General features: G+C 55.7%; 10 protein-coding genes across 10 annotated transcripts; 5 read left to right on the top strand and 5 right to left on the bottom strand.

The window, feature by feature from the left end:
* Positions 1–292: 292 nt before the first annotated feature.
* On the bottom strand, positions 293–745 carry CHGG_05278 (uncharacterized protein; the record flags this gene model as incomplete). The annotated part of the gene is made up of 1 exon (XM_001221372.1): positions 293–745. One exon carries the CDS (start codon positions 743–745, stop codon positions 293–295), a length of 453 nt encoding a protein of 150 aa, XP_001221373.1.
* Positions 746–2,202: 1,457 nt separating this feature from the next.
* Positions 2,203–3,458, top strand: CHGG_05277 (uncharacterized protein; the record flags this gene model as incomplete). The annotated part of the gene is made up of 2 exons (XM_001221371.1): positions 2,203–2,254; positions 2,350–3,458. 2 exons carry the CDS (start codon positions 2,203–2,205, stop codon positions 3,456–3,458), a joined length of 1,161 nt encoding a protein of 386 aa, XP_001221372.1.
* Positions 3,459–3,566: 108 nt separating this feature from the next.
* CHGG_05276 (uncharacterized protein) lies at positions 3,567–5,798 on the bottom strand (the record flags this gene model as incomplete). Its single annotated transcript, XM_001221370.1, has 5 exons — positions 3,567–3,870; positions 4,095–4,345; positions 4,426–4,872; positions 4,935–5,224; positions 5,294–5,798. 5 exons carry the CDS (start codon positions 5,796–5,798, stop codon positions 3,567–3,569), a joined length of 1,797 nt encoding a protein of 598 aa, XP_001221371.1.
* Positions 5,799–6,995: 1,197 nt separating this feature from the next.
* CHGG_05275 (uncharacterized protein) lies at positions 6,996–11,488 on the top strand (the record flags this gene model as incomplete). Its single annotated transcript, XM_001221369.1, has 11 exons — positions 6,996–7,121; positions 7,189–7,376; positions 7,455–8,111; positions 8,171–8,450; positions 8,510–8,656; positions 9,029–9,473; positions 9,538–9,695; positions 9,784–10,313; positions 10,375–10,490; positions 10,549–10,736; positions 10,784–11,488. The coding sequence occupies 11 exons, from the start codon at positions 6,996–6,998 to the stop codon at positions 11,486–11,488; spliced, it is 3,540 nt and encodes a 1,179-aa protein (XP_001221370.1).
* A 1,608-nt stretch (positions 11,489–13,096) lies between these two features.
* CHGG_05274 (uncharacterized protein) lies at positions 13,097–15,346 on the top strand (the record flags this gene model as incomplete). Its single annotated transcript, XM_001221368.1, has 1 exon — positions 13,097–15,346. The coding sequence occupies one exon, from the start codon at positions 13,097–13,099 to the stop codon at positions 15,344–15,346; it is 2,250 nt and encodes a 749-aa protein (XP_001221369.1).
* Positions 15,347–15,727: 381 nt separating this feature from the next.
* On the bottom strand, positions 15,728–16,930 carry CHGG_05273 (uncharacterized protein; the record flags this gene model as incomplete). Its single annotated transcript, XM_001221367.1, has 1 exon — positions 15,728–16,930. One exon carries the CDS (start codon positions 16,928–16,930, stop codon positions 15,728–15,730), a length of 1,203 nt encoding a protein of 400 aa, XP_001221368.1.
* Positions 16,931–17,478: 548 nt separating this feature from the next.
* CHGG_05272 (uncharacterized protein) lies at positions 17,479–19,296 on the bottom strand (the record flags this gene model as incomplete). The annotated part of the gene is made up of 1 exon (XM_001221366.1): positions 17,479–19,296. The coding sequence occupies one exon, from the start codon at positions 19,294–19,296 to the stop codon at positions 17,479–17,481; it is 1,818 nt and encodes a 605-aa protein (XP_001221367.1).
* A 974-nt stretch (positions 19,297–20,270) lies between these two features.
* On the top strand, positions 20,271–22,123 carry CHGG_05271 (uncharacterized protein; the record flags this gene model as incomplete). Its single annotated transcript, XM_001221365.1, has 4 exons — positions 20,271–20,775; positions 20,841–21,081; positions 21,147–21,419; positions 21,484–22,123. The coding sequence occupies 4 exons, from the start codon at positions 20,271–20,273 to the stop codon at positions 22,121–22,123; spliced, it is 1,659 nt and encodes a 552-aa protein (XP_001221366.1).
* A 590-nt stretch (positions 22,124–22,713) lies between these two features.
* Positions 22,714–24,488, top strand: CHGG_05270 (uncharacterized protein; the record flags this gene model as incomplete). The annotated part of the gene is made up of 2 exons (XM_001221364.1): positions 22,714–24,179; positions 24,365–24,488. The coding sequence occupies 2 exons, from the start codon at positions 22,714–22,716 to the stop codon at positions 24,486–24,488; spliced, it is 1,590 nt and encodes a 529-aa protein (XP_001221365.1).
* Positions 24,489–25,022: 534 nt separating this feature from the next.
* CHGG_05269 (uncharacterized protein) lies at positions 25,023–26,129 on the bottom strand (the record flags this gene model as incomplete). Its single annotated transcript, XM_001221363.1, has 1 exon — positions 25,023–26,129. The coding sequence occupies one exon, from the start codon at positions 26,127–26,129 to the stop codon at positions 25,023–25,025; it is 1,107 nt and encodes a 368-aa protein (XP_001221364.1).
* Positions 26,130–26,229: the final 100 nt, after the last annotated feature.

Raw genomic sequence — 26,229 nt, 5'->3', positions numbered from 1 at the left:
CGCGGGGTGGGATCATCAGGTGCTGTTGAGACGAGAACCGTTAACTCGTAGGCAACCATACCAGGGGCGAGAAAACCAACCTCTCCTCTCCACCGCTATTTTGCAAGCTCAAACCCACCATGCAACGGAAGCAAGACAAGTCAACAATAGCGGTGAGTAAACCAAATTAATATTACTCGATATCTAAGATAACACTCTGCCCATTTGTGGTAAACATTATTCCGACGCAGTCAATCCGCAATTTCTCCATCCCATTATTCATCAGTCGCACACTCAATCCAGAGCGAGGTATCTAAGCCAAAGTCTGGGGAGCGTAGCTCTTGTCGGGAGTGACGGCTTCCCCGTTCACAAGCTCGTGGTCGGCGTACGAAGGCCAGGTGATGAGGCGGCTGTCCCAATCGATGAGCGACCAGGTTGTGAACCCGTTCTCGACGCCCCATTGGCCACTCCAGTTGGAGCTCAGGGTGTAGGCGCCGCATTTGATGTCGGTTGTGGAAGCTTGGCTGGCGGGCGCCCCGGTGACGGTGTAGGAGCAGGCGGTGACGGGAGCGGTTTGCGTGTTGATGCCGAACGAGATATCGCACGAGGTGTCATCCTCGTTGCAGGTCCGGGTGAAAGACTCGATCGTCCATTCGGGGACCTCAGCCATCGCAGAGACAGCGCCGGAGCGCGAGTTGAGAGCCGGGGCGGCGAAAGCCGTGCTGGCGCTGGCAACAAGGCCGAGGAAGACGGTGTTGAAGTGCATGTTGACGGTTGAAGGGTGGCTTTTATTCGGGTTTGGGTAGTTGATGGCGCTGGTGGGCGATGTCAAGGGTGATGGTGTGACTATCTGCCGAGAGAACCTGCTGAGGGCATTGTTGTCTCTTTATACACAAATAGCCCCCTTGACCCCACCGATGAGTTATCCTCCTCGATTCCATCCGCAGCGCGCCCACCTTGTTGGCGGATTCGCTGATGCAACGGATTCAGGCTATGTGCTACGTGTTTGGTGAGAATGCCACGTTACTTCGTATTGTTGAGGAGGAGCTCGGCTGTCTTCCTGTGAGATGCCGTCAGATCTCGTATTAACTTGCGGTACGAAATTGATCGGCAAAGAGCATGGGGCGGAGAACCTGGGCGGCGGAGTGCGATGTTGCACCGAGCCCCAGAAGCGGCACTGGAACTCCATTTCCCAAAATAACCATGCTGAACCATGGCATTTTTCCAACTTCTTGCTGGCTTTAACAAAAGCGGGTTCAGGGCAAGCCGGAAAGGCAGAACGAATCGGGCGAAGCGGGATCTGAAAGGCAATCGGTGATCCCTGCAAGTTCCCCGGCTCACCAGCTCCGCAACCAACAAGAGCCGGCAGCGCCGGGTGGGGCCGATTAACGTCAATTCGGGATCCCTATCCAGGTTCCTGGGTTGTTGAAGCGAGACAAGTTCAACAAGCGTCCTTACACAGTAGCTACCGGGATTTTCTGCAGGGGGTTGAGGGTTTGTTTGGTTGACCACAACATCATGGCTGTATTGCTCTTCCCTAGTGAACACCTAGGTATGTAAGTAGGTAACGAGGTAGGGCTTGGGATCATAGTTGTCTCTATTTGAAAAACGAGGGTGGATAACTATGGCTAAGAGTTGAGAACTAAGAAGAAAAAGTTAGGCTCGGGCCATTATTCATGGCCATGGTTTCGAGGCTTCGGTTGGGAATGATGGGGTGCCGTGTCGTACAATGACACCCATGGCAGCCTCGGGCTGCCTAAAGTGCCTGTTCGGTTATGGATTGATAATTCTGAGCTCAGGGCCAGTTCTAGCGCGTTAATAATAATAACTACCTTACCTACCCAGGTACCTATGGTCCCAGTTTTCAAGTCCCCCCCTATATGGCGGGTTTCGACGGTCTGAGACTCTGAGATCATAGCACGGTATGTTTGGCATCGATTCAGAGGCTCTTATGACACATGACGGGGCTTGAGAAACAGCACCTTTTACAATGGTCTAAACATTGCTAGAGAGCGTTTGACAATACAGTTCCAAACTACTATTACCTGCCTCGAAGGATAAGTCCAGCCTTCGAACTCCACCTCAGCGCGAGCCCCGCTCTTCTAACCTCGGCACCTGGCTCGCGCTAATTAGGTACCCCTGAATTCTCGAACCAAGGCGCCGAATGCATCCATTGCTGAGGAAAGCCACATCTTCGCGGCACCAACCAAAATACGGGACAACATGGGCACCAAAAATCCTTCTGAAGCGACTGGGGAGTTGTCGATATGGGACCGTATGGCTTTGTTTGGGTTGTTCCCCCTCTTCGGTAACCACAACCCCTAATAACCCGTGATAACGATCGTGTATTCACATGCCATTTTTTTCTAGCCGTCCGCTTGTTTGGCTTCTTCCTCTTCCGCAAGACGCATGAGCTCCACTGGCGCCAACGGCTCGCTCTCTCATTTCTACAAGCCCAGAGGGCCAGTTTCCCAACCCGTTATCTCCGCTGGCTGGTCCGGCGAGTCCCAACCAGCGAGGCAATCGTTCGATATGCTGCCAAGCAGGGCATCCCGCATAAATCCATCACTCTCGATGCCACTACCACCACCCGCGATGTCACCCAGGGCGAAATACCGGACCCAACCCTCCACTTCCTCACACCCACCTCGGTAAACGAGGATGGCAACGGCTCGACGCTCCTCTACTTTCACGGCGGCGGCTTCGTCAATCCACTCCGCGGCCCAGCCCACATGCCTTTCATCATGCGGTGCGCCACAGCCTGCGGGGCCAAGCAGGCCGCCATTCTCGAGTACTCACTCGCCCCGGAGCACCCGTACCCGGCGCAGCTCGTCCAATGCATTGCGGCACTCCGGTACCTCCTGGACGAGAGAGATCTGCGTCCGAACGAACTTGTGCTCGCGGGCGACAGCGCAGGTGGACAGCTTGTTGGGGCGCTGCTTGCCCACGTGCTGCAGCCATCGCCTTATGCGGCCCCGGTAAAGCTTAACGACAAATTCCGGGCTGCCTTGTTCGTGAGTCCGTTTGTAAGGCTACCGCCAAAAGCAGGGAACTTTGACTCTTATGAGATCAACGGCCGGAAGGACTACATCGACCGCCCGCAGGTGGATAAATTTATGGCTGCGTTTCAGGGGAAAGATGACGAAATATGGACAGACCTGTGCGGTGGTAAAGGGTCAGATGATGTGTGGAACCGTGTCTTCGCCCGGGGTCCTGACGGTTTGGTCCAGAAGGTGATGGTCACTGCCGGCACGTCTGAAATCTTGTTGGATTGCTGTCGTGTGTTTGCCAAGACCCATGTCCGAGCAGAAACTGTGACTGCCAGCAGAGACACAGACTACCGGGAGTTTGAAGGCAAGGCTATGGTGCTGGCGGAGTGCAAGGGGGAAGTTCACGTCCAAGTGGCCTTGGACTCGGCGGTGGGATACGACAAGGGGTCAATGGAGAGAGCTATCATGTTGTGGTTGGCCAGCCTCTAGCCCTGCAAGCAACAAACGGGGCGAGCTTGTTACTACCTACCCTGGACCAGGGCGTTCATAGCTCGGCTATCTCACCTCGCGTTTTCCCGCTTGACCAGACAAAAGGCTTTAGCCAGTTGCCCACCCGCCACCTTCTGGGAATCCGTCCTCCAATATGTTAATCATCTGCTCATTGTTGTAAAACCAATCCTCGAGCTGGGCCCCGTTCCCCATCCAGATCATCGGATTGACGCCCCTCTGGAAGGCCGAATCGCCACTGCCTGTGACACTCCCCACGGGGTACGACGCTTCCTGGAACCCTGGCACTGGCTGGGATGGGAACCCGAGGGCAGCTAGACAGTTGTCTACCGTACTCGCCTGCTGGTCATCTCTACTAGCTCCTGTCTGAGACTCAAGGTACTGTGATGCAACGCTGTGAAGGACGTGAAAGAGGCGATGGAGTCTGTCCACGGCCTCTGAAACTGCGGTGTGCGGCTGCAGAGAGGCGACAAACGCCTCAAGTCGAGAAAGATCCGTTCTATCCCGGGCTTCAATTACTTGGCAGAAGAGGACTATGAATGGGACGAACGGAGCGAAAAGAATCGTCCTGGTACATAGTTAGTACGTGCATTGTACGTTGCTTGAGGGCGTACATACCAGTTCATGTATGTTGAGAAGAGGCCAATGGGATTCCTTTCCACCACGGCCATGCACTCTTGATGGCGGCTGAGTGTTTCTCTGGCCGTCTGGACACACTGCTCCGTGAAAGTTGTCGGAGAGCCTGGCGGGTTGGGAACAGCTCGGAGAATTAAAGTTCGAGTCGAGAGCCGGAGAACAAGATCTGACAAAACAAAAAAGTCGGTTGTGTCCTCGCCGGCGGTTGCTCTAGAGAACTGATCCCATTTTGCCTAGAGAGATGAAATTAGTATGTAGTGAGGCCAGGGGGGTTATTCAACATGAATGGTTCGAGTAAGGGAGGTATCCTCACCGCGACGCCGCGGGTCAGCTCATCAAGATCCCCCAGTTGATCTAGCAACGACTGCACGCGGGATTTCCGGATCGCATCTGATTGTGCGATAGCGTCGGGGCAATATAGCAGTTCGTAGATCTGGCCTTGAATCCTAGACCCAATGACCCACAGACCAAAGAAGGATGCTAAGGGGAAATCACCCGCGACTGGGACCCCATCCTCCCCTGGGTGAGGTACGGTGACATCGTAATCTTGTATCGTCGATGACCGCCCCAAGCGAAGTGCCAGGCCCTTATCAATGGTGTACACGCCCCAGAAGAGGAACTGCTTGGACTGGGCATTCTCCGGGGACTCATGGATAAATGTCGCACTCCGATGATAGCCGAGAGACTGACACAAGTCGGATGCTTTAGACGACAAGATCCAAGCCAAAGAAGGCTTCGCAAGCTCGATGGCATAATAGGCCTAGCCAACGTGTCAACTGGGGAACAACAAGTAGGGTTCGGATTGTCAGGCAGTTTCCGTACCCCAAAGGATAGGGCAATGATGACATCGTCCGTGGCCGGTAAATGTAAAGGCAGATTGGTTAGAGCCGTCTCGGTGTTGACGGCGCAGAGGCGCGACAGACGGAAATATTCATCGGCCTTTTCCGGAAGCAAAGAACCGTAGGTATGGAACAAGAAATGCAGGGTGACGTTCACAGTGAGGAATTGGGCCGCATTATATTCCTCGGCCATGTGAACACCAACACAGAGCTCCGGAAAGCGATCCATCCCGAACATCTGAAAAAACCAGGCCACGCCGAGCTGTTTGTTGGCTGGGACCTCGGACAAAAAGAATTAGCATTACATGTGGCGACCTGGGCGGGCCATTGCAAGTTACCCACATCTGGCAAGCTTGATGACCTGTAGAGTCGCCTCAATTGGGGGCAGTTCGCACCCCTCGAGGGCCGGTGGCCGCGTAGGCTTAGCGTTCGGGTACTTCATCTCATTCGCTGCGGGCTGCTTCTTCAAGGTTTCGACCAAGTGTCGAAGGGCTTCTATCCTCTCACGCATCTCGGGCCTGGAATCCCGGCTCGCAACCTTTTGGAGGAGATCGTTGGCGAAGACCGACTGAGCCGTCAAGGAAGACTCCCCCTCAACCATGGTCCCGGTGACTTGGGTCTGGTTGCTACGGGCACCATAGCTGGAGGGACTGGAGGAATCAACAGTGCTCGGGGCCGATGCTACCGATACTTTTGCCGGTACTGTAAGCACAGGCGATGCCTGTAACCGCTGTGTATTGAGCTCTTCGAGGAGCCGAACCACACCGTCCAGGCGACGGTCGATCTGGTCAATCTTCTTTTCACTACGCAGCCGCGTTACTATGTGTGAGATGCCAGCGTGACACATGACCGAGCGAGGTGTTGGGACTGGAGAGGTTACCGTGACATGTACTGGAACTTCAAAACTCACTATTGATGGGTCAACAGAATCCGGCTTCGCTTCTCTCGTGGCTTATTTCCAGAGTGAGTACACTCTATCCGGGCATGCAGGCAGTGGGCACAAGGAGACTCTCTGTTGCAGCGGATCTATCCATGTCTCTTTAGTTCAACCCCTTGGGACGTTGGCAGTTAGGTAAGGAGAACAGAAAACTTACTTTGCGTGCCCGGCAGGCGTCACACTTCACATCACGAGCTGGTCAGTTCTGGTCTTCAACCTTGTCTTGGCACATCCATCAAGGCGGCGGGATGGGGTTCACTTGCAGCCCTGGGGACAGGGGTCTGAGAAGGGCCCGCGGGAGGCGGCGATTGCGACTCGGCCCCGTCCGTCGCGTCCTCCATTGTGGGAGCTGCAGGACCACAGGTCAACTCCGGCATATCGGCCGATTCGGGGTTAGCTGAAGGGGCTGCAATGAACTCAGTGGCTGGATTACTACTCGAAACCTGCGGTCGGTGCCATGCAGCTCAAGGAGAAAAGAACAGAAGGGAAGAAGACGGATGCCGCGGAACGCGCGGGGTCCGACTCGGCAAAGAGGCCGCGCACCCGGTATGGACCCTTGGAGCCGCAATTGTGGGCCCAAGAGATGAGAGACCGGGGTTTTTGCTTGACAGCAGGAAGTCTCCGTGATGATTGTTCGTGAATTGTTGGAAGAGGTGAGCTGGATTCTCAGACAGAAGACACGGCTTGGACCTTGGATTCCGGCGAATGACTCACGAACCACGCGCCCAGAATCTCCAGCGTATCATCTGGGCTCCTCGGAGTGTTCTCAACGGTGCAGCTGCAGCAGTCACGGCACCCCACCAAGCCCACCGGCGTCGAAATCGGGTCAACTCCTTGCCCGCCCTGCCCAGCTCTTCACCACCCAGCACACAATCTACGCGTCCCGAAGTGATGGCACACTTGGCGCCAAGTATGCTGGCTGGATCCTTTTAATCTGGAAGCGAGCCATTTGATCCACCCAAAACTTTAAAGTTGAAACCTTGCGTCGTCCGAACAGAATATCTATAGTTATAGTAACTCTATTTCATTCTTTTATCCTCTCCTCGTTTGGCACCGGCGTGGGCGTCATCTTTTCTTTGCACACACTGCTCCTGCAGTCTTGCCACTATGGCTGTGAACATCGACACCGACAAAGAACTCGACCACACAGAGAAAGATTCGACTACTCGATCCGCGACCGAGCCCCCGAGTGAAGAGAAAAAGGAGGGAGATGGCGGCTGGGCAGCATACCAGGTATGCCGACTAAGCGTCTCAAAACGCTAAAAGTACTCTATGAACGGGGGCTGATCTTGCAGCACAGCGCATCTTCCACTATGCCGGCGCTTTCGAGTACACCCTCCAGGGGATCGCCATTCTTGCCGCCATTGCTTCCGGTGCCGGCATCGCGATGCAAAACTTGATTTTTGGCGCGTTTGTGACTGTCATAACGGACTACGCCGCCGGGAAAACATCGAGCGACGTCTTTCTCGACGATGTCGCGGAACTCGCGTATGACCTTTCCTCTCCTTGTGTCCCGCTTACCAGGCAGGAGAAACAATGAAAGGCTACTAACGCGCGCATCGTCAGTCTCTATTTTGTCTACCTCGGAATTGGCAGATTCGCCCTCTCGTACATATACAACACCCTCCTGACCTACGTTAGCCACCGAGTCGTGCGCAATATCCGCCATGCTTATGTCAGGTCCGCTCTCAGTCAAGAAGTAGCCTATTTCGACTTTGGCACGGGGGGTTCCATTGCCACACAAGCCACATCCAATGGTCGACTTATCCAGGGCGGCATCTCGGAGAAGCTCGGCCTGACGTTTCAAGGACTGGCCGCTTTCGTCGCTGCATTCGCTGTTGCCTTCGCTACGCAATGGAAGCTGACACTGATCACGTTATGCATTGCTCCAGCCAATATTCTCACCATGGGGGTGGTCGCTACCATCCAGGCCGGCCACGAGACCAAGATCCTTGATCTGCATGCCCAAGCCAACTCTTTTGCCGAAGGCGTCCTTGCCAGTGCCCGCACAGTTCATGCTTTCGAGATGCGGAGTAGGCTCGTGGCCAAGTTTGATGGCTATCTGTCTGAGGCACACCGCGTGGGGGACAAGATTTCGCCCCTTTTTGGCGCCCTGTTCTCCATCGAGTACACCATAATTTACCTGGGATTCGGCCTTGCTTTTTGGCAGGGCGTTCAAATGCTCGCGAGAGGCGAGATTAACTCATCCGGCCAAATATTCACGTGAGTTCAGGCGCCCTTCACGTTGCTGTTACTTGGCTCCCGTTCTGATCGTTTAATAGTGTGCTTCTGTCTGTCGCCATTGGTTCCATCCAAATCACTATGCTGGCGCCCTACTCCATCGACTTCACTCGTGCAGCTACCTCTGCCGCTTCGCTTTTCAAGCTTATAGACAGGCAATCGGCCATCAACCCATTCGACAAGTCCGGTGAACAACCGTCCGACATTACCGGCCTAGTCGCGCTAGAGGATGTCACATTTGCCTACCCTACTCGTCCTGGAATCACAGTCTTAGATAACTTTTCACTTACGGTTCCTGCCGGCAAGGTCACAGCTCTAGTGGTAAGTACAGGAGCTTGATAAACGAGTCAGCACGTAACAACGAGTGCTGACCTTACCAGGGACAAAGTGGTTCTGGAAAGAGCACTATCGTCGGTTTGATTGAGCGTTGGTACACCCCCTCCTCGGGGACCATTAAGCTAGACGGGCGGCCCATCGACAGCCTGAACCTGAACTGGCTTCGGAATAATGTCCGACTTGTCCAACAAGTACGTCCCCCCTCCCACGCCAGCCCCCCCCCCATCTCGCTGTCCCCTAACGTGTCCCAGGAACCAGTTTTGTTTCAGGGGTCTGTCTTTGACAACATTGCCTATGGGCTCGTAGGTACACCCTGGGAAAATGCTAGCCGAGAAGAACAGATGGTCCAAGTGCAGGAAGCAGCTACGACGGCATTTGCTCACGATTTCATATCCGCGTTACCTAACGGATATGACACCGATATCGGCCAGCGCGGGAGCCTTCTATCTGGGGGGCAAAAGCAACGGGTAGCTATCGCCCGCAGCATCATCTCACGCCCCAAGGTCCTGCTCCTCGATGAAGCGACGAGCGCCCTTGACCCCCACGCTGAAGGAATTGTACAGCAAGCACTGGACCGCGCGGCCGAGGGACGCACAACCATTGTGATTGCCCATAAGCTAGCCACAATTCGCAAGGCAGACAACATCGTCGTCATGTCTAAAGGCCGCATCGTCGAGCAGGGGACACACGAGGAATTGATTACCCATAACGGCACCTACGCTCGGCTTGTCAGCATTCAGGACTTGGCTGTTGGCTCTGGTACCAGTTCGTCGGATGCTGAAGAGGAGGGCACGGCTGGCGATGAAGGAGGCCACCCTGCCGAGCTTACCAAAACCATGACCCGATACGCCACTGAAGACCAAGCCCGCCTAGACACCCAGAAGGATCGTGACAACTTCGATGACCACAAACACTTAGGCTTGATCGCGGTAATCCTCCGCCTCATCAAGTACAGCCCAGAGCTGAGGCTGTGGTATCTTTCCGTCCTGGCGTGCTGCGTCGCCGCCGGTGAGTTTTTTCTTGTCTGCGCCTGGTTTAGAAGTGACTTCGACTGACAAAGGATCCATTGTAGCCGGCATATTCCCTGGCCAGGCCATTCTACTTTCTAGGATGATGGACGTGTTCACTTTGGAAGGCGAGGCCTTGAAGGAGCGCGGCAACTTCTTTGCATCCATGTTCATCGTCTTGGCAGCAGGCTGCCTCGTCTTCTACTTTCTTCTGGGTTGGTCGGTGAATGTCGTCGCGCAGGCATGGAACCCCCCTCCCCCCTCCCTCCCCTCTTGATGACCACAAGGAAAGGCGCTAATCTTGTCAACAGACCCTCTCCCATAACCTCCGCAGGCAGACGTTCAACGACATTTTGCGTCAGGATCTTCAATTCTTCGACCGTCCCGACAACAACACCGGCGCCCTGACGAGCCGGGTCGACTCGAATCCTCAGTCTGTATTCGAGTTGATGGGCTTTAACGTCGGCCTCATCGTCATTGCCGTGCTGAATGTTGCGGCCTGCAGCATATTGGGTATTGTCCACAGCTGGAAACTAGGTTTGGTGGTCGTCTTTGGCGGGTTGCCTCCCCTGCTCGGTTCTGGGTGGCTCAAGATTCGGTTGGACATGAAGATGGACCACGACAGTTCCAAGAGAAGCTCCGTTAGCGCGTCGGTTGCCTCTGAAGCTATCACCGCCATCCGCACAGTGTCTTCCTTGGCCATCGAAGATCGTGTTCTTGCCCGGTACACGGCTGAGCTGGATCGTGCAGTGGCAGACACTGTCAAGCCCCTGACGAGGGTGATGATTTGTTTTGCTCTGACACAGGCCATCGAGTATTGGTTCATGGCTTTGGGTTTCTGGTATGCCACCTTACCTCATGCACGCAAATGACCCTGTTCTCCTATCTGATGCGTGATACAGGTATGGCTGTCGTCTCGTTGCTTTCAACGAAACATCCATGTACAACTTCTTCGTCGCTTTTATGGGCGTGTTTTTCTGTGGACAAGCGACCGCGCAGATGTTCCAGTTCTCCACAAGTTAGTTATTTGCCTTGAGCTGAGGGTCCTGACCCGGCAAACCGCTAACTGTGTCAAGGCATCACCAAGGGACAGAACGCGGCAAATTACATATTCTGGCTCTCCGAGCTGCAGCCGACAGTGAGGGAGACAGACCAGAACCGCGACAACGGGCCAAAATCTGGCGGGCCCATCTCATTGGACAATGTCCGATTTTCGTACCCCTTACGGCCAGACGCTGTGGTGCTCCGAGGGGTCGATCTAGAGGTAAGACCGCAGGGGAACGCCAAGTTAACGTTAGCTGACCTCCGCAGATCAAAAAGGGCCAGTTTGCAGCTGTTGTCGGTGCGTCCGGCTGCGGCAAATCTACCGTCGTTGCCATGTTGGAGCGCTTTTATGATCCGTCCACGGGCAACATCCATATCGACGGCGATGTCCTCAGCGAACTCAACCCAAAGCTCTATCGTCGTATCGTGTCCCTTGTTCAACAGGAACCCACTCTTTTCCAGGGCTCCATTCGGGAGAATATTGCCCTCGGCATTGATGACCCGACAATCGACACGTCGGCACTCTACACGGCCAACACAGGTCCCACAGTCCCAGACTCGCAGATCGAAGCAGCTCTTCGTGCTGCCAATGCCTGGGAGTTTGTGTCATCGCTCCCGGATGGGTTGGCTACCGCGGCGGGCTCCAACGGCACACAGCTCTCTGGCGGCCAGCGCCAGCGCATTGCCATTGCCCGCTCACTGATCCGAGATCCCAAGATCCTGCTGCTAGACGAGGCAACAAGTGCATTGGACACGGAGAGCGAGAAGATTGTCCAGAATGCCCTGGCTGAGGCGGCCAAGGCCGGGGACCGCATCACTATCGCCGTGGCGCATCGGTTGTCGACCATCAAGGATGCCGACGTTATTTGTGTATTCCACGGGGGCAAGATCGTGGAAAAGGGCACGCACGAGGAGCTAATTGCGCTCGGGGGGATGTACCGCAAGATGTGCGAGGCGCAGAACTTGGATTAGAAGGTTGGACGAATGTTGGTGTTTTAGAGGGATAGATGGATAATAATGGGAAGATGGGAGGAAGTTGGCCTTGTAATAATAAATAATATACACCGACCAATGTACCGGTTAGCCTGGCATTTTTGTGCCCCTTGCGCTGCCCTTCGTCTTAGGTAGGGTCGGATAATTTCCCCCACGCAAATGTGAGTGCTCAAGATGCTCATTGACCAAGTAACAAACGACGGCCCCCGTTGTAGGTGGTGAGGTTTACCAAGAGTCCATTCGGACAGGACCCCCAATGGGAGCCGGTTGCCGTTCGAGCTTCCATCAATGGGGGTTGAGAGACCTACTTGCGTAATCTGTTAACAGCCGACTGTTCACCCTCTGATGCACGGCTAGGAATGGCGCCGACTATGCGTTAAGGTCGAGGTAGTTTCTAAGAATTTTCCTAGATCCGGTCGAAGTCTCGGATGGAGAATGTGAAATTGTAAAGGGGAAATACTTGACTACGCTCAGTTCTTGAGCATCTGTTAGTTTGGTGTGGAATCTCGTCTGAGCCATTGCATGTTTTCGTCTGAGCTCCGAGCCACGTGGGCGGGCCACTATCCGATGAACCATGGGGGTTTCAATAGCCACATCGAGATGTCGAGTCGTTTAGTGGTACGGTCTCCTGAGCACTCTGCAGTCATGAAGCCCAAACCTTGCACACATCAGGAGTTGACAAACGCTGCTCGGGACTCTTCGTATAGGACACCCGGGCCGGTTACGGCAGCCGAAGGATCTTGTAACATGTGACACCGGGTGATCGATGCAGAGAGAATCGTTGCCCATCAAGGTACTTGCGTGTTTCTAGTCTCCACCGAAACCCAGACCGTGTGGGATCACGGCATGGCGAAAGGGGACTGGAAACACCGGACGTAGCGGGATCTTCCAGTTGTTTCCCCGCTCTAGGCGATGAAAACCCAGGTTGGGCGCGCCGGTCATCGAAACACAAGGTCCAGAAGACTTGAAATGGCGTTCGAAGGCGACTCGCATCTCCGAAGCTCCGAGCACGGCGCCCTCGGGCGGTGGCCAATCAAGTGGGGTAGATTACAGAGCCACGCAACACAACTACCCGGTTGTAACCGTCTCAAGGAATGTCCCCTCACAAGGGGGGTGCATCAACATACTCTTGATCTCCCCAGTGCCATGTGGGATGAATTAGCCACACATATTCACCTTTGTGTGATGACTACTATGGTTTGCCCACCGATGGATGTCGGCAGTCGCGGAACCGTTATGAAGGTGGCCCGCGCAGCTTGTTGTCGAACCATGCGAGGCCGGATGCGGGCGGCATGGACGCGGGAAGGAGATGGATGTCGCGATCTTGCCCCTCATGGATGCGGGGTTGGCGCAACAGCGGTATTACTTGTCCGGGAGCGGGGTACTCTGCTTGGTTAGGTACCGTTCCCAGATGCCCATCGGGCCCCTCCGAAGATACCTGGTATTTATCTGTTCCTCTCGTTGCCCATTCTCGTCCTTCCTTCCCTCTCCCCAACTGGCTTGTATCTCTTCCAGCCACATACACCTTTTGGGTACATAGTGCCAAACTTCCCTCGTCCACTATAACACCACTACTTACCAACCACCATGGGTGAGTGCCCTGTCAACCATGCCAACGTCGCTGGCGGTGGTACCAGGAACAACGACTGGTGGCCCAACCAGCTGCGCCTCAACATCCTCCGCCAACATCAGCCTGCGTCGAGCCCGTACAGCAAGGAGTTTGACTATGCCGCCGCCTTCAAGTCTCTCGACTATGAAGCGCTGAAGAAGGATATCACGGCGGTCATGACCGACTCCCAGGATTGGTGGCCGGCCGACTTCGGCCACTATGGCGGTCTTTTCATCCGCATGGCATGGCACAGCGCTGGTACATACCGTGTCTTTGATGGCCGTGGCGGTGGCAGCCAAGGCCAACAGCGGTTCGCGCCGCTGAACAGCTGGCCGGACAACGTCAGTCTCGACAAGGCGCGCCGCCTCTTATGGCCTGTCAAGCAAAAGTACGGCGACAAGATCTCGTGGGCAGACTTGCTTCTCTTGACGGGCAACGTCGCCCTCGAATCCATGGGTTTCAAGACGTTTGGCTTCGCGGGCGGCCGCCCTGACACCTGGGAGGCCGATGAATCGGCCTACTGGGGCGGTGAGAAGACATGGCTCGGCAACGATGTTCGCTACGGCCAAGGCAATGAGGGTGTCGCCGGACAGGGTGTTGTGGATGGCGACGAGTCGAAGAAGGGCCATCGGGACATTCACTCACGCGATCTCGAATCGCCGCTCGCCGCCGCACATATGGGTCTCATCTATGTTAACCCTGAGGGTCCCGACGGCATCCCCGACCCCGTTGCGGCAGGCAGGGACATTCGTACCACCTTTGGCCGCATGGCCATGAATGATGAGGAGACGGTCGCACTGATCGCCGGCGGCCACACTTTCGGCAAGACACACGGCGCTGCTCCCGCGGTCAACGTCAGCAAGGAGCCGGAAGCGGCTCCCTTGGAGCAGCAGGGCCTCGGCTGGAGCAACAAGCATGGAACGGGCAAGGGGCCGGATACCATCACCAGCGGCCTCGAGGTCATCTGGACCAAGGAGCCGACGAAGTGGACCCACAACTTCTTCGAGTACCTCTTCAAATTCGAATGGGAGCTTACCAAGAGCCCCGCGGGCGCCAACCAATGGGTCGCCAAGAACACCGAGCCGATCATCCCTGACGCCTTTGACCCCAACAAGAAGCACTTGCCTCGCATGCTCACGACTGATCTGGCGTTGCGGTTCGACCCGGAATACGAGAAGATCTCGCGCCGTTTCCTAGAGAACCCCGACCAGTTCGCTGACGCCTTCGCGCGCGCCTGGTTCAAGCTTCTGCACCGCGACTTGGGTCCGCGCTCACGCTGGCTTGGCCCCGAGATCCCATCCGAAGTGCTCATCTGGGAGGACCCCGTCCCGGCGGTCAACCACCCGCTTGTAGACGAACAGGACGTTACCACCCTCAAGCGCGCCATCCTTGCCACTGGCGTTGCTCCTGCTAAGCTGATCTCGACCGCCTGGGCGTCTGCTTCGACCTTCCGCGGCGGGGACAAGCGCGGTGGTGCCAACGGCGCCCGCATCCGTCTGGCGCCGCAGAAGGACTGGAAGGTCAACAACCCGCCACAACTAGCCGAGGTTCTGAAGGCGCTCGAAGGTGTACAGGCCCAGTTCAACGGCGCTAGCCAGAGCAAGAAGGTGTCCCTGGCGGATCTCATTGTGCTCGGTGGTGTCGCGGCACTGGAGCAGGCCGCCGGTGTTTCTGTCCCCTTCACCCCCGGCCGTACCGACGCGTCGCAAGAGCAGACCGAAGTCGAGTCGTTCGCGCATCTCGAGCCGCATGTCGACGGTTTCCGCAGCTATGGCCGGGGGACGTCGCGTGTGTCGACCGAGCAATTCCTGGTTGACCGTGCACATCTTCTGACCCTAACACCGCCCGAGTTGGCCGTGCTCGTTGGTGGTCTGCGGGTGCTCGGCGCCAACTACGACGGGTCCTCCAACGGCGTTTTCACCACGCGCCCCGGTAAGCTGACCAACGACTATTTCGTCAACCTGCTGGATATGGCTACGGCGTGGAAGTCGGTCGACGGCGAGGTGTTCGAGGGCAATGACCGCAAAACAGGAGAGAAGAAGTGGACCGGCACGCGGGCCGACCTCGTTTTCGGTGCGCACGCGGAACTGCGGGCCATTTCCGAGGTGTATGGCAGTTCGAGTGGGCAAGACAAGTTCGTGAAGGACTTTGTTGCGGCGTGGAGCAAGGTGATGAACCTCGACCGTTACGATCTCGCGCAGCCTGGATCTTCGGGACCGAAGTTGTAAGTCGGTGATTTTGGCACTTGGAAGCACGCGTAGTTAGAAATTGATTCGATAAATGCCCACCTCGATTTATTAGACATGCTGTGGGAAGTTGGAAAAGCAAAGGTGGTGCGATGACGAGATTGAAGATTTGGAAATGCCTTGGCAGCCCGGCCGTGTCTGGGCCCACTCCCACTCGTCGACGCGCCGCGTCAAGCTCCAAACCCTGCAAACCCTCCCTGCCTTCCCATCCGACTGACACCTTCCACTTCGTCGATTCCCATGCCGAGAACTGCATTGTGTTCGAAGCCAGAAAGTGTCGCCGCCTTATATTACAGAAAAACTGGAGCTTTTCTGTGGCGAGCAACGTACGTATATACGACAATTGACACTTATTCTTCACATTTACCCCGCTATCCCAGGGCTTTCTAGTAGAGTTGGGAGTGTGTTACTGATGTGCTTGTCTAGGAGCGCACCGTACGTCGAGACTCCCCCGGGGAGTTCACGAATAAGCCCTCTGAAGTACCCAATGTTCTCCAACCCCGTCCCACTCTTGTCCGTTGCCGGCACCCGAGAAAGTACATCTATCATCGCGCAGGCAACATCGAAAATTTTCTCGTTGATACCGACACCGTGTATCCTAATGCTCCCGAGCGACATGGCCCGGATGACGCCAGCCAACTCCTCGCCCACCTCGACCGGATAGCGGAACGTCAGGTGGCCCGACACCCCAGGCCCCTCTACCAACAGCCCGAGACGCAGACGCAGTTGCCACAAGGTAACTAACAACCAGAGCTGAGTTACTTTGAGGTTGGCGAGCTGCGTTTCACAAAGCACGTACGCGTGCCGCGGTTCGAGGGCGCCGCGGATAGCGACCTGGACGGCCTCTAGCGGGGGTAGGAGTCCCGGCAAGAACACAGTATCTTCTTGGTTGAGCAGGGCAAAAAAGACCGTATCCAGCGGCCGGAATAAAGCAACCAACCGTTTCAGGCCGGATATGGTTGCATCCGCCTCGACACCGCCGTCAAGGTCGGGCCCCGACGAGGTGACCTGCAGCGTGACAGGTCGACGATATCGGATTCCGTGCGAGCGCTCCGACACCAAGATTACCCAAAAAAGCCTGTCGGCCAGATTCCGCCTGAGGGTATCAGCCTCGTTGATGCGCAACACAAGCCACATCGTGGCAGCTTCTCGAAGGAAGTAAAACCCCTGGCTGTGGTGGAAGAGGGACGCGTGGCCGGCATAAAGGAAGAAGGTTGCGAGAACCCGCTCCAGACTAGGGTTGAATCCCGAAGACATATGGTTGCGAGCCATCATCGCGTCCTCGAAAAGGAGCTCCCCAAGCTTCCTGTTGGAGTGTGGGATCCCGTCCGCTTCGAACATGTGCTGGCTCGGCTCCTCGACTTGTATCAAGACAACCGCACAGACAGCCGTGATGAGACATTGAGCCTCGACCCCTCCCAGCGACGCCGCCTCGGCCGCCACTAACTCAACATACTCGGGACTCAGAATAGGGATAGTCGGATGCAGCTCGGCAAAAAAGCGACGGAAGCAGTACCCGACAACAGAGGCCGGGGGCAGGCTTCGCCTCTGCGGCAGTGTCGCCATTGGAGTGGCGTGGAGGATTTCCGGCGAGAGGCTTACTGGTAGCTGTGGGACTGACCAGTTCCCCTCCACGACTTGTTGCTGTAGTCCCTCGTTTCGAACGCATTCCGCCTCCAGGCCAACTCGCGTGCATCGCTGACATGGTCGAGATTCGCTGCAGCCCTTTTGTAGCCTTTTGCATCTCTGGCATGCTTTCGAGACCTGTGCCCGCTTTGGTCGCGAGACAGTACCCATTCTTAATGTGGTTGCGTTCCTGGGCGAGCCGCTCATTCCGTGGTCTGTGAAACCGGTCCCTGGATGAAGTCACCCCAAGTCTGGGGCAGAATGCGGAGAGCGGGAACCTTGGGGCCATCTAACCTTTTGCGGGAAAACGCACTCCACCCGTCGGATCTGCCAAGCCCCGTCGACAGCGTGACGGACGCAGAACACATGCAGACTGTCAACGCTGGTTTCATCCTAGGATCTGGGCTTCTAGTCAAATGGCTGTGTACTTGGTATTTATCTACATCTAACCCCTTCCCATTCTCTCGTTCCCTATCAACTACCCCACATCACGGCTTGAAGTTGAGATACACTCTTCCTTCCCAGGGTCTCAGCTCGTTGCTCGCCAGCGCCGACTGTCCAGACCTGACAGTGCTCACAAGCAAGTGCTCCTCCCCCGCGCGACACCCCAGCACGACACTGACGTCGGGGTATTGCTGGGCATGGCTAGTGAAGTTCATCACTACTACAGCCTTTCTCTTTGCGCCTCCGCCGCCAATGTTGACTTCCGAGTCACTTTCCTTGACATACATGAAGAGACTCTCCTCCTCGGGGGCCAGAAGCCGAAAGGCCCCGTGGATGAAGATGTCCGCATGCTCCTTGCGAAGGCTCAATGCCTTTCGATAAAAGCCTAAAACAGATTCGGAGTCTTTGAGCTGGTTGGCAACGTTCAACTCGCGATACTGATCATGCACCTTCATCCAAGGCGTGACGCCGGCGCCCGTGAATCCGGCGTTAGGGGAGTCGTCCCACTGGAACGGTACCCTCGAATGGTCCCTGGCTAATATCCGCAAACCATGGAGCGTGTCCTGAATACGCTTGCCATCACCGGACTCGACTGCTTCGTTGTAGAAACCTAAGCTTTCCACATCCTTGTACTCCTCGATGCCCCAGTCGGCAGGCATGTTTCTCATGCCGATTTCTTGACCCTGATACAAGAACAGCGTACCCGTCAACGTGACTTGCCACAACGCGATCACCTTGGCACTAGCCTCCCACAACTTCGGTGTGCTGTCATCCCCAAACCGCGACACAGCCCGCCCATTGTCGTGGTTCTCACAGAAAACAGTGTGCCAGCCGTCGGTTCCCTCGATGAAGGTCTGCCACGTCGCGACGTGGCGCTTGAGGACCGACAACGGGAATGGCTGGTAGATGTACTTGCCGTGAAACAAGTTGCCGGTTCCCAAGCGGATCATGCTGAACTCGAACACCATGTCCAGCTCTCGCGCCGCGGCCGATACGTATGGCAGTACCTGTCCCGGTAGGGGCGTGTTGGAAAGCTCGCCGACGGAGACAGCTTTGTATGGCCCAAGAACCTGCGTCTGCATCTCATGGATAAACTCATGGATTCGCGGTCCGTTGCACCACATCTCAGGCGCTGGCTGATGCGGCACGTCCGGGCAGGTCACGGGCGCGTCTGGGAAGTCGATGCGCTTGGAATATTTATTCACCGTGTCGATGCGGAACCCGTCAATCCCCCGATCCAACCAGAAACGCATGGCTTCCTCATAGATGGCCGCACGACAGTCGGCATTCTCCCAGTTGAGATCGGGCTGGAAAGGGCCGTAGAGGTTCAGGTAATATTCCTGCGTTTGCTCATCCCAGGTCCAGGTTGAGCCGGCGAAATACCCGCGCCAGTTGGTCGGCGGGTGGCGGTTACCGGCGCTGTCGTACCTGGCTGGCTTCCAGAAGTACCAGTCACGTTTGGGGTTGGTTTTGGATGACCGGGACTCCCTGAACCACGGGTGCTGGTCTGACGTGTGGTTCACCACGAGGTCGAGGATGAGCTTCATACCGCGGCTGTGGCAGGCTTCAATGAGCCGATCGACGTCTTCGAGGGTCCCGTATCGTGGGTAAACCGCCTGGTAGTCTGATATATCGTATCCCATGTCTTTTTGGGGGCTCTCAAACATTGGCGACAACCAGACGACGTCAACACCAAGTTGGTGGAGATAGTCGATTTTCGAGATCAGGCCAGGGATGTCCCCCCACCCGTCGTCATTGGAATCTTTGAAGCTTGCCGGATAAACTTGATAGAAGACAGCGCCCTTCCACCAAGGCGCTGTGCCGACCCAGCCGTTCGGGTGATGAAAAATATTAGAACCCATGATCACGGTGCAAGCGATTTGGGAGGGTCACTGGGCACAGTTCCGACAAGAAAAAGGTGTTGGAAGGAAAATTGTCTCTGGATCACCGAAAGGAGATGGAGGACTGCCTACAGCGGCGACCGAGGTTGATATCCATCCCCCAAGGCTGACCTCGCGGATCGGCCCCGCAGGGGCAAGGTGGGCGGACAGATCCGGCGCCCACGGTTGGCGGGGTTCCGACACCCTTGTCCCAAGGCACAGGTCGTGAGCTTCCTCGGGACAGCCTCCCTCGAGCCTCACTCCTGGCCCCGTGTCTTTGTAAGACACGGCCTAGATTCGGGCAAGGATACAGGCACGTGGGAAAAAGAAGTTTCACTGGAGTAAAATCGGATCTCCATGGGTAGAACGAAGGCACGACAAGATGGAACGTAGAGAACGGAGAGCGAAAATCCACCGTCTTTGTTGTTCCCCAGATTCCTTTGGCCAATGGTGTGCAACAAACTCCGCCCCTGCCTCCGACGCCCCTGTACTTCGGCAACGGCATCAATGCCAAGCGGCCGAATCCACCCTGTTTTTCTTCCCCCAGGTCCATTTGACAAGCTTTCCCCAGTGGAAGTCGGGCCAGGGCTGTCACAATGGTGGCCACAATTGAGTGTGAAAAGCCGATTGTTCCCCAGAAACCGCATGCACGGCTGTGGGAATGGATCGTTTTCCTGGGTTTGGTACGCCAGTCGATTTGATGCTCCAACAAGTGACAAGAACATCCGACTGACTAAACCCCGCAGGTTATTCCACCCCTGATTGCTTCATTGCCGAGGACACTTTACTTAGCCAGTTGCGGACTGGGCCATGAACACTCACAGACGTCCCATTCCACTGCCCAGGGATAAATATCCCGCCCATTTCCACGGTCCCGAGTTTTCGGATACCTCCTTTCGCCGTTCGATCAACCTTTTTTGGCCCTTTTTCCCCCGTATTCAACGGTTCTCAGCAACATGACGGATATCAAACAATCACCACTTCCGGGCGGTGCGCTCCCCGAAGATGAGGCCGGGGTGCCTACTTCGCGCGACCACGGCGTCGTGGCCGTCGAGGCAAAGCAAGCGTCGGACAAAGAACACCAGATGTCACTCTTCCAGGCTATCAAGCTTTACCCGAAAGCCATTGGATGGTCCGTGTTAGTCTCGTCCACCATTATTATGGAAGGTTATGACCTCGCTCTGCTTGGGAACCTCTACGCCTCGCCGGTTTTCAACAAGAAATTCGGTCAGTATGACGCGGCAGCGGGAAAATATGTTATCTCGGCGGCGTGGCAGTCCGGTTTGTCAAACGGCGCCAGAGCAGGGGAGATCTTGGGTCTCATCTTCGCCGGATGGACTTCGGATCGCTACGGTTACAAAATGACCACCATTGGGTCATTGATATTGATGATTTGTTTCATTTTTGTCTTGTTCTTCGCCCCCAATGTTCAAGTCTTGGTGGTCGGCGAAGTCCTATGTGGTAGGCTCAGAAACCCGGCCCCTTGCCACCTGCACGCGTAATAGTAACTAACGGTGCGCCCTCAGGTATTCCGTGGGGGGCTTTCCAGAGCGTGACAGCGGCGTATGCCTCTGAGGTTGCACCTCTGCCACTTCGCCCGGTCCTCACAACTTTCATCAACCTATGCTGGGTCATTGGGCAGTTTTTCGCCGTTGCCGTCAACAAAGGGTCGGTTGAGCGAAACGACGACTACGCCTACAAGATTCCCTTTGCCGTGCAATGGGTATGGCCCGTCCCCATTCTTGCCGGAATGATCTTCGCCCCTGAGTGAGTTTCTTTTCTCGTCCCTATTCTTAACTAGATAGATAGTTACTGATTATTCATTTTTACAGGTCTCCTTGGTGGTACATCAGACATGGGAGAAGGGAGGAAGCGAAGAAGTCCTTGTTACGCTTAACCTCGCGCAACCAGCCCGGCTTCGATGCCGATGAGACCATCGCCATGATCGAGCATACCAATGAGCTTGAAAAAAAGGCGAAGGAGGGTGTTCGGTTCCGTGATTGTTTCCAGGGTATCGACCTCCGCCGGACTGAGATTGTCGTCGGTATTTGGCTCGTTCAGACATTGGGGGGGCAAAACCTGATGGGCTATTTTGCCTACTTTCTGTGAGTGGACTTTGCCCCCTCGTTGAACTGTTACGTTCCTTATCCTTGCTGACCATTTTAATAGCACCCAAGCCGGGATGGATGCCAGCAACTCTTTTACCCTCTCGCTCTGCCAGTATGCGCTGGGCATCATCGGGACCATTGGTTCCTGGTTCCTCATGTCTCGACTCGGCCGCAGGACGATCCACTTCAGTGGGCTATGTGCACAACTTACTCTTCTAATCATCGTCGGCTGCTTGTCGTTTGGGAACACCAAGGCATCGGTGTGGGCCATCGGTGCGATGTTGATTGTCTTCACCTTCGTTTATGATTTTGCCGTTGGCCCCGTCACGTACTCCCTCGTTTCTGAGTTGTCATCGACGCGACTCAAGGCCAAAACCATCGTGCTGGCGCGCGCAGGATACAACGCCAGCAACATATTTGTCAACGTCATGACCAACTACCAACTTAGCTCTACCGCGTGGAACTGGGGCGCTCGAACGGCATTCTTTTGGGCAGGTTCATGTTTGCTGTCCGCCGTGTGGGTGTTCTTCAGGTTACCGGAGCCGAAGGGCCGAACATATGCCGAGTTAGACCTGCTCTTTGAGCAGCGGGTACCGGCGAGGAAATTCGCGGCAACGAAGATCGACCCGTTCGCGCACTCTAGCGAAAAAAGGGTCTCTGGTGAGACGGTCGAGCACGTTGAGAAGGAGAGGGTTGCTTAAAATCACATGGGCTGATTACAGCCTCAAGGCAGCCGCTGTTGTTGAGCTATCTTGTAGCGGAGGGGCAAGGTGCCTTTCCTCCTTCGCCATGATGCTTCCACAGGTCATGCCGCAGGTTAAGATTTTGGCATAACATTCAATGTTGTCGATGTAAACTTTTAGCCAGTCAGTTGACCGATGAGATAGCAAATTAAAAAATACTACTACCCCCTTGACGGATGCTGACCCCGATGAAGGCAGCAACCCTGGGTGGATAACGCTTCTGGGTGCTGACTACGAGCATCGATCGCTACAGGTGTGGTTCGTATAACGGACCATCCGATCTCAGCACTATCCCCTCATCGGTAAGTTTTCCAGGGTACCAACTAAGTACTAGCAGGGTTGCTTACAACGCTTTGAGCGAGTCGGTAGTCCCGGATGGCCCGGACATAGTCAAAGTGCTTTTTTGAACGTGGGCAGGTAAAGATGGGCAAGGGTTTCCGGTTGCTTTTGAGTATTAAAGTTGAGCGAGGGGATGTTATTCACTGAACTGCCGAACTTTCTAGAGCAGGTGGAAGCCAGTGTTCAACCTTCCAACCGCAACCGCAACCATGCGCACCTCTCTTCTTTCCATACCGGCCTTCGTGGCATACACCGGTGGCCTCGTCGTAGCTGCCGATGTATCGGCCCTCTCCTTCTATCTGAAGGCCGCCTCGGCGAACATCTTCCCCGGTCTTAAAGCGATTGCAGTAGACGTCTGGAAGAACCCCGAGATCGGACTCGACGAACACCATGCGCACGACCTTGTCGTCGATTACTTTACCAAGGTCCGGCCGGGCAAATGGGAGGTAACGCCTCATGCTTTTGGCATGCCAACGGCTTGGAAGCTGGAGTTCGAGTTCCGCACACCCGCCACGCCACCTAACGAGAAGCTACCCGTCATCGGCTTTATGGCCGAGTATGACGCCCTCGTCGGGATTGGCCACGCATGCGGCCATAACCAGATCTTGCTCAACGGTTTGGCAGCCGCGAGCATGGCGCGGGAGGCTCTCATCAACCTCAAGATCCCCGCCCGTCTCGTAGTCATCGGGACCCCTGACGAAGAGAACGGAGCGGGGAAGTGTCAACTGCAGAAAGCAAATGCGTTTGATGAGGCGGATGTTTGGTTCATGGCACATCCCACAAATTCCAACGCGGTGCAACCTATGAACTCGCGTATCAACGCGTTTTCCGCCTTCCGAGCCGCCACCCATCATGAGGCGGTTCGGAAGGCATATGAGGCACTTGTTGCCGTGCGCGACCTGGCCGCTGGAGCGTTGCCGGGAACATCATCATCTGTCGTTCCAGTCGAGGAGGTGGGCATGTTCGAGTGCAATGTCGTACAAGGCGAGATATCGCTGGGAATCAACGGATCGTCAGTTGAGACGGTTCGGCAAACGGTGTCCTCGATCCTCGATAGCACCTACCCTGAAGTGTCTTTCACCGTAGCATACGATGCCGACGGCGGCGTCAACTTGACAGTCATCGGCCCTGGCGGTCACGCCTCGGAAAGCACCAAGGGTCCACTGGTATTAACCATCGAGACTTTCCGTGCCCTCTCTGGGCAGAATGATATCTCGTTCTATCTTCCAGGGAACACGACCCTAGGAGCCCTCGACATCATCTTTGACATTCGCTCGCGATACACGCACGATATTAACTCTGTTGTCAATGCCGTCGGAACAGCCATCGGCGACAAGGCAGAAGTCATCGACACCGACACCGTCTACCCTGCCCTCGAGGTGACGCCCTTCATCCCCTCCCTCTTCATCGACCTAATGAAATCGCCCGACTTCGGCTCGCAGACGGATTGGCCCATTTCGACCTTCGCGCCTGCATCCAGCGACGCAGGCTGTGTGCAAAACGCCGTCGTCGATCCAAAGACACATGCACTCTTGGCCACCGATAAGGTCGTTTTTCATCCAAATTTCAACATCTGCGGCCCCGGCGGCGAGTGCGCGTTCAACCATGAACCGGACTTCCACGACGTTGCTGGAACCGAATATAGCTACACCCGGACGGAGGTCGTTGCCCGTGGGTTGGCATATTTGGCCGTGCAGTTGCTCAACGATCCAACCATGATGGCCAATGCGACTGCCGTTCTCGTTGGGCAATGAAATAGGCAGAGATGTTAATATGTGTGAGGGGTAGGGTAAAGATTCGAGCCAACTGGCACGGGTAGATTGATTATGGCATTATGATCTATCTTTGTGAAAAGTCAAGAGCGAAAGATCCTCCTAGTTCCGCTTCACCTTCCGTGCCTTCGCCCTTCTCAGTGCCTTCCCCACCTTGCACCGGCTCACCTCCGTCAATCGCCCATCCAACGCGATGTCGATGGGCGATGTAGACTCAATATGCCTCACCAGGACCTCGTCCATGGTGTCTAGGATCACTAGATTCTCAAACGGAGGGTCGAACATGTTGTCTCCGCCGCCAGCCACAAAGTCCACGGTGACAACCTTGTACTCGGCCGTTTTATCCAGAGGCTTATCCCCAATGGTAACAGCCACGAGCACATTGCTCGTGCTGTTCTTTGAAGCCGGACCATATTCGATGCGAATACCGCGGGAGACCTGCAGGTAAGACGTTACCGCCTTCCCGTTTGCCACATTGACGCGGGTGATGATGCCCTCCAAGACGGCCCACAGCCTTTCTCCCGAGAGCGTCACTTCGACCACCGCATTGCTAAAGGGGAAGGCCGTAAGGACTTCGCCACGGGTAATGGGGCCCTCGTCGATCGTGGCCCTGACGCCGCCTGCATTGATGAGCGCGAAGGCGGGTACGGTCTCGTCTGGCGTGGTCGCGTTGATGCGGTAGGTGAGCAGTGCACTGCGCGTTTTAGCATGGGTAATTTCACCTTTGCGCTGCGCATAGTAGGTACTTACTCCGCGACAAAATCACCTAGCAGACATTCCTTTTGCTGGCACGTCGACTGGTCGAGGACCACGTTGGTGAAACCAATCTCCTCCTTCGCGTATTCTTCAAACGGACCACGCCACTCGTCAATCTGCTCCTGCAGGTCTTCGTCCTGCGCCGTGGTGTTGGTGAGGTGAATGGGGGCGCCGTGGTATGCCAGCACCTTACCCTGGGAGTCGTAGGTCACATCAATGTAGCCCAGATACTCACCCCAACGATACGCCGTCACAATGAACACCTCGTCGCCATCCTTGTTCTCCACGATGGTCGGGTACGGGCCGACCGCGCCGTCAAAGTCTCCCAAGGGGGTGTGGCTATGCCCGCCCATTATGAAATGCAGACCTGTAGTTCCCCGCGCCAGGCGCTGGTCCTCATCGTAGCCGATGTGAGTAATGGCGGCGAGGCGAGTGATATTGGTTGTTGCGCGGATCAGGTCGATGGTGTTTTGCACCGCCGCAACCGGGTCAGTAAACTTGGTGCCCTTGCCAGGGGAGGAAATGCCCGGTGTAGTCTCGGTCGTGACGCCAATGACGGCGAGGTTGTATTGCGGAAAGATGTGGAACGGCTTGATGGTGCGGTTGAGGACCGCGTGGTCCGAGACGATGTTGGCGCTCACGATGGGGAAGGTGAGGTTCTCGAGGAACTCGCCGAGGTGGTCATCGCCCCGGTCAAACTCGTGGTTGCCCAGTGTCATTGCGTCGAAGCCAATCTGGTTAAGGGTCTCGGCAATCTTCTCCCCGCCGTAAAAGGAGAAGAACATGGTGCCTTGGAACTCGTCGCCCACGTTGAGCAGTAGAGAGTCCGGATGCGACGGGCGCGTCTCCTTTAGCACCGTCTTGATCCGCGCATAGCCCCCAAAACAGCCACGCTCCGGCTTTGTGCAGTCGGTGCCGGAAGATGAGAATTCATCCAGGTGCGCGTGCACATCGTTGATGTGGTAAAATGAGATGTTGTAGTTGCCGGCATCGTCGATGAAACGCTTGTTCAGCTTTCGGCTGACGAGGTGGTCTTCTTGGGCGGCGAAGGCCGTGCCGAAGAGGCAGGCAGCGGCAAAAACAAACTTCATGGCCATGATTGTTTCCGCTGCGCGTCAGAGGTGAAGCGCTCACGGGATGTCGCGGGCAGATCGCCGGGCCTTGACGTGGCACTGTCGGTGGCTCCAGAAACAAGTT

This window comes from Chaetomium globosum, genomic scaffold (genome assembly GCF_000143365.1).
Source record: "Chaetomium globosum CBS 148.51 scaffold_3 genomic scaffold, whole genome shotgun sequence".
NCBI classification, from domain to species: Eukaryota; Fungi; Ascomycota; class Sordariomycetes; order Sordariales; family Chaetomiaceae; genus Chaetomium; species Chaetomium globosum.
This window is presented reverse-complemented; position numbering and strand designations above follow the sequence as displayed.